At 38.5% G+C, this 11387-nt stretch overlaps 1 protein-coding gene across 3 annotated transcripts in view; it reads left to right on the top strand.

Moving 5' to 3' along the window:
- The window catches only part of ints1 (integrator complex subunit 1), a 40822-nt gene that overhangs the window by 8522 nt on the left and 20913 nt on the right, over positions 1 to 11387 (top strand). For all 3 annotated transcript variants that reach the window (XR_001171874.3, XM_012970933.3, XM_002942040.5), the window contains exons 9-28: positions 85 to 230; positions 628 to 769; positions 844 to 1020; positions 1218 to 1326; positions 2413 to 2533; positions 3463 to 3540; positions 4461 to 4618; positions 5271 to 5367; positions 6073 to 6164; positions 6372 to 6432; positions 6559 to 6756; positions 6843 to 6972; positions 7281 to 7460; positions 7700 to 7849; positions 8446 to 8625; positions 8850 to 8954; positions 10203 to 10370; positions 10482 to 10593; positions 10686 to 10844; positions 11236 to 11382. Coding sequence is in view for 2 of the 3 variants with exons in the window: in XM_012970933.3 (XP_012826387.2) it covers positions 85 to 230; positions 628 to 769; positions 844 to 1020; positions 1218 to 1326; positions 2413 to 2533; positions 3463 to 3540; positions 4461 to 4618; positions 5271 to 5367; positions 6073 to 6164; positions 6372 to 6432; positions 6559 to 6756; positions 6843 to 6972; positions 7281 to 7460; positions 7700 to 7849; positions 8446 to 8625; positions 8850 to 8954; positions 10203 to 10370; positions 10482 to 10593; positions 10686 to 10844; positions 11236 to 11382 (2710 nt within the window). In the remaining variant the exon portion in view is untranslated. The remainder of the gene's footprint in view (positions 1 to 84; positions 231 to 627; positions 770 to 843; positions 1021 to 1217; positions 1327 to 2412; positions 2534 to 3462; positions 3541 to 4460; positions 4619 to 5270; positions 5368 to 6072; positions 6165 to 6371; positions 6433 to 6558; positions 6757 to 6842; positions 6973 to 7280; positions 7461 to 7699; positions 7850 to 8445; positions 8626 to 8849; positions 8955 to 10202; positions 10371 to 10481; positions 10594 to 10685; positions 10845 to 11235; positions 11383 to 11387) is intronic.

The raw sequence follows: 11387 nt of genomic DNA, 5'->3' as shown, positions 1-11387 counted from the left end.
TTGAAGCACATTGCAGATTACAAAATGACACACTTATTTTAAGAGCAAGCTCTAATTTTCTTTGCTTTTTTGTGATATTGCCAGCTGACTCGCCCAGCCCAAGAACTGCTGATGTCTGTCTGCATGAATTGCAACACCCACGGTCCTGAGGACATGGAAGTGATATCTAATCTAATTAAAATTCGGCTTAAACCAAAGGTTCTTCTCAATCATTACATGCTATCTGTGCGGTAAGCCCTTTCACAACTTCCAGTAATATAATGGCTATTTTAAATACAACACATAATAAAAAAGGTGTTGTTTCCTTATAAATATTTTTCCTGACCAACATCTTGAATAGTTTCTTCTCTGATTTAATAAAACTAACACCTATCCTTATTTGCTCTTTTATGGAACAGTAGTTCCTAAACTGGAACTTGGAGTAGTAGGGGCTTAGCCTCAAGACCTGTTTTTACATATGCCAAATAAATAATGTGTAAGTGCCTTGGTTTATAGGGTTACTGACCCTGGCAACATGATGTCTGTTTAATTTGTGGTGAGAGTGAAAATAGAAAAGTAAGCACATAAGGTTTATAGAAAAAAAAACTTTTTAAATTCTCTCTCTAATAAACATTGTTTTGTTTTTAGAGAGCTATTGAACGCTCACAGAGATAACCTGGGCACTTTGGTGAAGTTTGTGATATTTAACGAGTTGTCTAATGCCAGGAATCCAAATAACATGCAAGTCCTGTATACAGTGTTACAGCACAGTTCTGAGCTGGCACCAAAGGTATCATTTTATTATACCCCTTACCATTTATACCTGGGGAGGTCATTACAAGTAACTGTAGCATTTTTTCTCAGTTCCTAGCTATGGTTTTCCAAGACCTCCTTACGAATAAAGATGACTATCTCCGAGCGTCTCGGGCCCTGCTCCGCGAAATCATCAAACAAACAAAGCATGAGATAAACTTTCAGGCATTTTGCCTAGGGCTAATGCAGGAGAGGAAGGAAGCTCAGTACACAGATATGGAATTTAAGGTATACAGGGAAATTAAACAACTGCTTTTCATACTAAGTATTTTGTTTAGTAGAGCATATTCTGTCTTTTGATATATTTATGGCTTTACTAATCTTAACAACACCTTGTTTAATCCCTCTACATTAGCACACACCACAGTAATCTTAAATTAAGCACTAATCATCAGTTGATAGCAGCTTTACATCTTACTTTCTAGGAGCGTTTTGTAATCCACATCACAGATCTGCTGGCTGTATCCATGATGCTGGGGATAACAGCACAAGTGAAGGAGGCAGGCGTTGCATGGGACAAAGGAGAAAAGAAGAGTAAGCAATAAAGTACATTGTATGAATTCTGCTTGCTGTACTTTGTCTTGGACACTTTTGAAAAACCACATCACATCTCAATAAGCCTTGCTGTATTTATTGTTAAAGGTGTCCTTTCCTCATATGGGAGGCCTCCCCAAATGAAGCCCCGTAATATTTAATGCAACTGTCACAGATTATCTCTGGCTTTTTAATTACTGGTAAACTTGTGATCTTTAAATACACTGAAAACTATTGTTTGACTGTGTGCAGTTACATCAACAGAACAGTGTCTATTAAAGACCAACATGCAAATTTTAGCCTTAGAAATTCCCAGAAGCCCTCTATCAGAGCCACAGCAGTGGATGGGTCAGGTACACTATGAAGACCAATAACAGTGATATTTTGGTGAATGGTTGTTTGCTGTGATAGATATTTCTGGACGTGAAGCCTGTCGGTCAAGGAGAAGCAAGTTTGAGGTCCATTAGAACTTTTTTGGAACATTTTCAAAATGAAACCAGCTGTCATATACGATGACCCAGTCTCCAACTTAGAGCAGCCGACTAATTCATAAGGTTTTCTCCTTGCTTGAATAATACACTGCTAAATTAAATATTTTAATTTTGCATGTATGTATGTCTGTTCTTCTGTCCAAAGAGATATATATCTATATAGACATATATACATAGGTATCCATAGTAACTGCTGCTGGATGCCCTTGCTATATTTTACCATTTTTTTCTTGGTATCTTTACGTTTAGTATGTTATAGGATGGCCTGTTCTTAACGACTTTTTAATTGGTCTTTATTTCTTTCTTTCATTAAGGATTTTGAACTTCATCATTTTATGATGATTACTATTTTTTATTCTGGTGAATTGTTTTGCTCTAGTTTTATTCTAATGACATTGGGCTATGATGATTTTCTTCATTTCCAACTTATTTTGTCCCTTGAGATTAAATTAGCTCCAAGCTAATGACAGGAAGACTTAATGAGTTAATCTTGAATATTTCCTCCACTCCAGGGATAGCTATTGATTTGCTTTGGATTGGCTTTGTATACAGCAGCTTATATTTCTTTGCTTTTGTATTTTTTTTTCTCCTCCAGATTTAGAGGTCCTGCGATCCTTTCAGAACCAAATTGCTGCAATTCAGCGTGATGCAGTATGGTGGCTCCACACTGTAGTTCCTACAATCTGCAAACTATCTCCTAAAGATTATGTGCATTGGTATACCTCACTTTTATTTATTTTACTGCAGTTTCCCCATTTGATTTTTTTTTAACGCCAAAGAGCTACCACTTTTTTCATACTTTGAAAATGATCTTTAAAAGTATTCTGCAGCATCAAGCTCAACGTTACTTCCAGTGTGTGGCAAGTTTAGAATCGGAACCTCTGAACTTCTGCTCCACAGTTTTAAGTCTTTGCTAATGTTCTATTATTAATAAATAGTAGGCAACCAGGTTGACCAGTAACCAGTGGTGACTTTTACATAGAAATTCTGGTAACTGTTCATTCAAACTTGATTGGCAGTGTGAACCCATGTGGCTGATTTGAGAACACTACATTAAATAGTTTGTCCTGTTGAGCAGAATATATTCGTGTCTGCAGAGATGCAAACAAATTCCGAGCAGAAGAAAAGTAAACTTTTTTTCTGCTTGTAATGCATTCAGAATTTACTTTTGTCCACTTGAAAAAGACTTAATAATACTGTTGCTACATGAGATGTGGCTGTACCCTGTAAAACACACCTCATGGCAGCAACGCCTATGGTTATCTACTCTAAGTGATTTAATGTGCAGTTAGAATCCACATACAGCGTTATTCTGTATTTTAGAATAAAAAATCACAAATCCATGACTTATTTAAAAATGCACAATTTGCTTTTGGTAATGTCTTAGAAACACAAACTGTTTTAGAGACAAAGTTTCTATACTTTGTCCCCCAAGCTGATTTACACCAGAAAACACTGACATCAGTCAGTGCTTTCTGGGGTTGTAGTTCAATAGTTTGGGAACTAGGGGTTGGCGTCTTTAATTAATACAATAACCCAGCTCAGTGGATGAAAAGAATAGAAATGTTGTACAATGCTAAGGTGGTTGGGAGTTGCCAGTGTTGTTATTGCACTCTAATTCAGATTATATTTCTTTTTAATGAAGTCTCCACAAGGTGCTTTTTACAGAGCAACCAGAAACCTACTACAAATGGGACAACTGGCCTCCAGAAAGTGATCGCAAGTACGAAACCATAGTTAAATTTTTTGTGTGTTCAGTACTTTGGTTTTCCTTTATTACTCTCTTAGATAGCCCCAGCATTGTTATGAAAAATTGTAACCGAAGACAGTCTGCTCTGATTAATGATTTTATTTAGAGCCACAGGCACCTTTCATGAGGTTGGGTACTTTAGTGACTGGCTAACTGTCATTATAGGAAAACTTAAGTTAGCTGGAATACTGAGAACACTTACCAGAGGAGAGACTGCTCTTTCTAAACTGCATTGGGCATTACAAACACAGCTGTATGCAATATGGTAGATTCCACAATGACAAGGACAAAGCCTATTCTGATTGTGCTAGTTGGCTGACGGAACATTCAGTTCTCCCTTTTCCTTCTGTCATGCAGCATTGCTTGTGTGCTGAATTGTCAGTTACATTAATGGATAATAAAACACATTTGTGACTTGGGTTTATCATCTGTTTAGATTGTATTTCACAGTATGCACTGCAAAACAAATTAATCCCTTGCTTCGGCCAAGCCATTCTCAATAGATTTTAACTTTACCACCACCAAGCAATGAACAATATATGGTACTGTTCTAAACTGATATAGAATTCCTGAAGCACAAATGCATAAAAGTGGAAAGAGGCAGAAAGTAATATTCTAGGGCTCCCAGTGAAATATAACATTACTTAATGGCTTATCTAATAAATGATAACGACAACTTATGAATACCTATGCGTACAGGTGTGTGTTAACCCTTTCCCTGCCATCAAGCATGCACATTTTTCATTCCGGTGCTTGTAAAATAGGGAGACAAAGTTATTTTCTCTGAGTCAAGCTGTTCTAGATTATATCATTGTCCCCACCAGAATAACAAATCTACAATCTTGCTGAGCTTGAAATTTTAATTTTATTGTGTCCCTTTTTTTAACTAAAAGCTTCTTCCTGCGCCTCTGCTCTGAAGTGCCCCTGCTTGAAGACACCCTGATGAGAATCCTGGTTATTGGCTTATCCCGTGATCTTCCTCTAGGCCCAGCTGATGCCATGGAGCTTGCGGATCACTTGGTGAAGCGGGCAGCAGCAGTGCAGGCTGATGGTATGGGAGCAAGTCATGTATAGAATTAAAAATGTCCTTATTATTTCTGTGTTCCTCCTCCCACCCCTTTGGATATGTCTAACGGAAATATGAACAAGTGATAATATCATTATTTTCATGCTGCTTTGAGTGCACAGTTGCCTAAAATGACATTGGTCTCCAAAAACAAGTTTACCACAAATTTCCTTATGATCTCACTTAGACCTCTTATAGTTATAATGTCCTGACAAGATTCTGAAAGCAGAATAAGCTTGATGGCATTTGGCTATCTGCACAAGGGTGTAAAGAAAATTTCTTGATCATGCACAACTGCTAGATTTTCTGGTGTCCTAGGCATAGATATGCAATAATATTGTACCAGAGTTGGTATTCCCTTTAAACAAAGCATAATTCACCAGGAAAATTAGAAGGCACAGAAGCCCTTTAAGTGCTTTGGATCTTAGAATGTACAAAACCTATGTTCCAAAGCTGTTGATGCTCTGTGCCATGCTACATGTCTACTGGCAACACAAGGTACTGATAGAGTAAAAGGTTTAAGCACGTAGAGGGGTAAAGGAAACATGAGGGAACTTTATTTGGCTATGCCATCAAAGGTTGTCTTTTTGTAAAGTTATAGCAATTAAGGAACTTGAACTTTTTTTTACTTCCGCAGACTTGGAAGTCCTTCGAATAGAAAGAATTCAGCTTCTGGACGCTGTGTTAAACCTGTGTACCTACCACCACCCGGAGAACATTCAGCTGCCCCCTGGGTAGGCATCCATGGAAACTGTATACCAGTGTCTAATTACTACAAACACAGGTTAAAGATAATGGTAATCAGGAAAGAACATGTAACCCGTAGATGCTAATAACTTCAGGTTTAGAGCCTAGTAGCAGAACTACAGCCTTTCTTTGGTAAGGGCTACAGTCTAATTTGAGTGTATGGCCAAGAAAAAATGAGGGACAAAATATATGCGAATATTGTCTATAAAGCAGTTTTGCCCCTTGCAGAGTCTACTATATATGACCCTTCATGCAGCAATATATGTTCTATATATACACTACATCAAGGCCACCTAAAGTTTTTTTTCTTAAAGATCTTATGTACCTCTTAGGTACTTTTCACATCTGCAATAAAGCAGCCCTATCACTTTTGTATCCTACCCCAGCTGCTCAAATTGGCAGCCTGTGCTTAGAGTACTTAGGGCACTTTTTTTGCTGAACAACCCCTAGGCGCTTTTTTCACTGACTATTGGCACAGTAGAAATATATTACCACAATATGTCTATTGCACATTTACTGTTCTATTGATAACGTACCTCCATGTGTAACAAGGTTTGCATAGGTGCAGTAACCCATAGCAACCTGACACATTGTATTTATAAAGCAGCCTCTACTGGGATGCATCCTGCATAGCTGGCTTTCCTTGCCCTTAAAAATGCTTCCAGTTTCCAATGTGTTCTTTTTCTTTTTAGGTACCAGCCTCCTAACTTGGCCATTTCAACTCTTTATTGGAAGGCTTGGCCACTCTTGCTTGTTGTTGCTGCCTTTAATCCTGAAAATCTTGGTATGCATTCAGTTTTTAGAAATACTTTTCTGGTTCGTTAGTTATCCAGATCAAGGGGTCAAGTAGGAATGTCTAACCAGCAGTTGTTAAATCATAGCTTCCACCATTCTTCAATTACCAACGTTTGTAAATACTAGTAATAGTGGGTATGGTAATAGTACTTTAAATTAGATAAAATGGATCTTAATTTACATTTGTTATGTTTAGGTTTAGCTGCATGGGAAGAATATCCTACCTTAAAGATGCTTATGGAAATGGTGATGACCAAGTAAGTATATTTGTGTGATAACAATGTGGCCAGCATTTTAGTTCATGAGAAAAATCCAGAGCATGAGTCTGTATTTGGCTCCATTTTACATAATGTGATGCATTTTTTTTATTTATCCTTCTCCAGCAATTATTCTTTTCCACCCTGCACTGTGACAGAAGAAGAAACAAGAACTGAAATAATCAACAGGGAACTTCAAATCTCTCAAAGAGAGAAGCAAGAGATATTGGCATTTGAGAGTCATCTTGCAGCCGCATCAACTAAGCAGACAATAACAGAGAGCAATAGTTTGCTGCTTTCTCAGCTAACTAGCCTTGACCCTCAGTATGTACTGAACCTACTCTAAAATGGTTTTATTTAAATTTTTAAATCTATATCTATAGTTATGAATGTCATCTTTTATCTGATAGGGGTCCACCTCGTCGCCCTCCACCTCATGCTATAGAACAAGTGAAGTCTTTAAATCAGTCTTTGCGACTTGGGCATCTCCTTTGTCGCAGCCGCAATCCAGATTTCCTTCTGAACATCATTCAAAGACAGGTATTTGGTCTGAGAAAAGAAATTTTTCCCTCAAAAACCCATAGCAGTATTTACAAGAATAAGCCATCAGAATAATTGTTAAAGGGATCCAAGCATTGCCCTTGCAAGATTTGTTATTCCCTGTACAAAGATATTCTAAAATGCCAATGCAGTACCCTATGCACAAATTAGATTTACATATTGAATATTTTACAGCAAATGTTATTTCCAACGTTTCATGCCCTGCCTTTCTATAAGTTTACTATGCAGTGTAAAACTAGTGTAGTAAAGTTTGTGACATAAAAGCATTTTGTGTTTGACTTTTCTAGGCATCTTCTCAGTCCATGCCCTGGCTTGCTGATTTGGTACAGTCCAGTGAGGGGTCTCTGGATGTGCTCCCTGTGCAATGCTTGTGTGAGTTCCTTTTGCATGATGCTGCTGATGAATCTGGGACAGGGGAGGATGAAGAGGAAAACGAAAGCAAGGAACAACGGGCCAAAAAACAGCAGGTAGGTTGCACCAAAATGATAAATGTACAGATGTAGAAAATATATATTTAAATTGGCATTCAATATATATAAACCAGATCTAATGTCTTCTGTATCTGAAATACATAAGTGATCTGTTAAATATTTATATATTAATGTATTAATACAGTAGCATATTGGGCCAGGAAATGTATTTACTGATATATGTCCACTAAGTACAGTACATCATTGGCGATTTTGTTTGTTTTTATTTTCTTCAGAGGCAGCAGAAACAAAGGCAGCTTCTTGGTCGATTGCAGGATTTGCTTTTGGGCCCAAAAGCAGATGAGCAAACTACCTGCGAAGTTTTAGATTACTTCCTCCGCCGCCTTAGCTCACCCCAAGTAGCATCACGTGTGCTAGCCATGAAGGTAAAATTAACACTAATACTTCTTAGTTGTAGGTGGTGTTGAAAGGACCGATTTCAAGAGCAGGCTGAGAACTATATAGCATATGTGCAACCAAGGGCACCATGAAGAGGTTAAATACCTTGCATAGAAGTATTTTTTTATTTCTCTAATGTGAAAAGAGCTGTATTTTCCTTTTGTTTTTGTTTTTCTCCTTTTATAAATGTTACTCAGCTTCCAGCCTAGCCTAACCTGCCATTGTCACTTGGGCTGGTTCATTGGAAGCTTTCTAACTACTTTTTATGCCCTGCCCTACTTTTAATGTTGTGTTTATCCAGTTTTAAAATGAAGCTAGACTGAGCATTTTCTTGAAGTTCAACACTATTCGTGAGGGGGTGTGGTAATCTGAGCAGGCAATGAAAGGCACTCTGTTGGGTTCTTAGATATTCTTGTAGCCTTCGCAGAGAGGCTATCCTTTTATCCATTACAGATATTTTTCTGTAGTAAGTACAAAAACTGCTTATAAATTCTAGCTTATTGTATTCTAGCTTTAAACATTCAAAATGTTATTGACTCTGTAGTTTTAAATTAATTACAACCGTTATACTGTTTTGTGGCAGGGCCTTTCCATGGTTCTTTCAGAAAAAGGGCTACGAGATACAGATGATAAGGATCAGTCTATGGATGAAGACTCTGGGGATTCTGAACTGATGCAGGGTTACCAATGGCTGTTAAGGGATTTACCCAATCTCCCTTTGTTTGAAAGTGTTAAAGGAACTACAGCTGTAGCTCTGCAACAGGTATAAACAGTATAACCTTTCCAAGCTGCTTTGAATACAGTTGTCTATATACAATGATGGGTTTAGCCTGGAGGAAGATTTTGGGTTTAATGTTGACCAAGTGTCCCTGTTGCTAATCGGATATTTAACCTATTCATATTTTATTTGTGTTAGTTAAGGTTTTGTGTGCCTCATTGTTTTCAGTTGTAACAAATTTTCTTTCTATATTGCTCTGTTTCATTCAGGCCATTCACATGGAGACTGACCTACAGACAATAAGTGCCTATTTGGTATACCTTTCCGAACATGCACCTATTGAAGATCAAGCACAACATAATGACCTTGCTTTGGTAATAATCATATATTGCCATCTTATCTTTTGTGAAAAATGCTAACTGTGGCTTGCTGAGACCATAGTTGCATATTAATAATATATACCTGTATTTTTGGATGGCTCTGTGATCTGAAACTAACATTTTCATGAAATAAATATGCTAGCATGTGTAATGTGCAAGTCCTGAATTGATACATTCTGTAGATGCGTAATACCTTAGTGCTGTCCAACTGGCAGCTGCTGTGACTGCTTACCTTTGTGTAAGATTTAAATGGTTCACACCTCAGATTCAGGTTGTAAATCCCTGTGTTGTTTACATCTGTAATCCCCTGTATTGTTCACACTTTTTATTCCCGGAATTGTTCACAACTCTGGCTCAGACTGTAAGTGCCCACATTGTACACCTGTTCACACTTCAGACAGACTGTAGGAACAGTGGCGGCATTGTGTCATTATGTACTGCAGTACAAGCTGTTCATCATGATCAGTTACTTACATGATAGGTTTCACTGTCTCCTTTCCTACTTTGCCATGCCTTTGTGTGCCATACTTTGCCTGCCCTATGCTGCCTGTGTGTGTAATACTTTGCCTGCCTGTGTGTGTAATACTCTGCCTGCCCACTGCTGCCTTTCTGTGCCATATTCATCCTGCCTTATGCTGCCTGTGTGTGCCATAATCTGCCTGCCCTACCCTGCCTGTGTGTGCCATACGCTGCCTGCCCTACCCTGCCTGTGTGTGCCATACGCTGCCTGCCCTACCTTGCCTGTGTGTGCTATACTCTGCCTGTCCTATGCTGCCTAAGGGAGGTGAATGTGGCAGGGGTGTCTTCTGGGAGTTTGTTAGCATTTGATCCCTAAGGTGTGTAATTATGTGCTGGGGGTTGCTGTGCAATCCACAGGTGAGGCATATGGATTTAAGGGTGTGTCTTAATATGACATGATATAATTCTTTCACATATGAATGAATGGTGATATCCCTACAGTGAGCACCAACCATTTGGGTTTTTGCTGCACTACCACCATTAATGTGGGTATGGTCTTAAAAGCTCTTGTGATAACATGTGTGGTTTGAAGTTGGTGTGGTTTAAAAAGGGGAGTGGTCAAAACTCGCTTCCATTATCATCCCTCCACCACGTAGGCCAGAAAATTCCGGCCCTTGGTACCCCAGAAGTTGGACAGCACTGCCTTAGAGTAATATGTTTTAACCTTTTTAAAGTCCACATACAGCATAGCACAAACTCACTGGCTTCTCTTCTGTCCAACAGGATGTGGCTCGCCTGATTGTGGAACGATCAACCATTATGTCTCACCTTTTTTCAAAGCTTTCTTACTGTTCTGAATCCAGTGCTGTACTCGCTGCTCTGCTTTCCATCTTCTCTTGCTTTGTGCGGCGTATGCGCAAAAGCAAGGAAGGGGATGAAGTTTACAGCTGGGTATGTGTGATGCTAATAGATCCTCACCCTTGGTCTTGTTCTCCATAAATAGATAAATTGTATAGTAAATTGGTAAAAATCCTTTTAATATTTTCTTTCTGTATTTTGCAGTCAGAGTCCCAGGATCAGGTATTCTTGCGCTGGTCCAGTGGAGAAACTGCAACTATGCACATTCTAGTTGTCCACGCCATGGTCATTTTGCTCACTTTAGGACCTCCTCGAGGTTAGCTACTAATTCATAAAAAAATGCCATTAGTATCTTCTTGTAATATATACGTGCACTGTTCATGTTCTATTTTTGTTTTTGAACTGCAGGTGAAAGCGATTTCTTTGCTTTATTGGATATCTGGTTTCCAGAGAAGAAGCCCCTTCCTACAGCTTTCTTGGTGGACACTTCAGAAGAAGCCTTGCTACTTCCTGACTGGCTAAAGCTTCGGATGATCCGCTCTGAAGTTCCTCGTCTGGTTGATGCAGGTATGTTGATCTCAGAGACCACATGTAGAATGTGTCATTAATTCTTTATTCAGAGATAACAAATTACAAATTATATACAAAATGGGCCAGATTTAATTTAGTGAGAAAAAGTTACCTCATGGTTCATCACGTGAAAACGAGGTTTAAATCAAGGAGAAATAACTTTTGTCCTAATTCAGTCCACTTTTGGAAGGCTGTGGCTACTGTAATGGTGGTGTAAGGAAAGGTATCCTGGCTATGCATTTGTTTAATATCCTGTTGGCATAAACTATAGCATACTTATTTGGACTTAGTGTGTGTGTGAAAATAGACATCATCAAAAAGTGCATATCTATGTTGGAATGGTGAGGTTGTGTTATATTATCCATTATTTGATTTTGTATGATTTTAGCATTACATGATTTGGAGCCCCAGCAACTGTTGCTGTTTGTACAGTCATTTGGAATTCCAGTATCCAGCATGAGTAAACTTCTTCAGTATCTTGACCAGGCTGTGTCCCAAGAACCTCAAGCCTTAGAGCAAAACATCATGGACAAAAGTGAG

This window comes from Xenopus tropicalis, chromosome 9 (assembly GCF_000004195.4).
Source record: "Xenopus tropicalis strain Nigerian chromosome 9, UCB_Xtro_10.0, whole genome shotgun sequence".
NCBI lineage: Eukaryota > Metazoa > Chordata > Amphibia > Anura > Pipidae > Xenopus > Xenopus tropicalis.
This window is presented reverse-complemented; position numbering and strand designations above follow the sequence as displayed.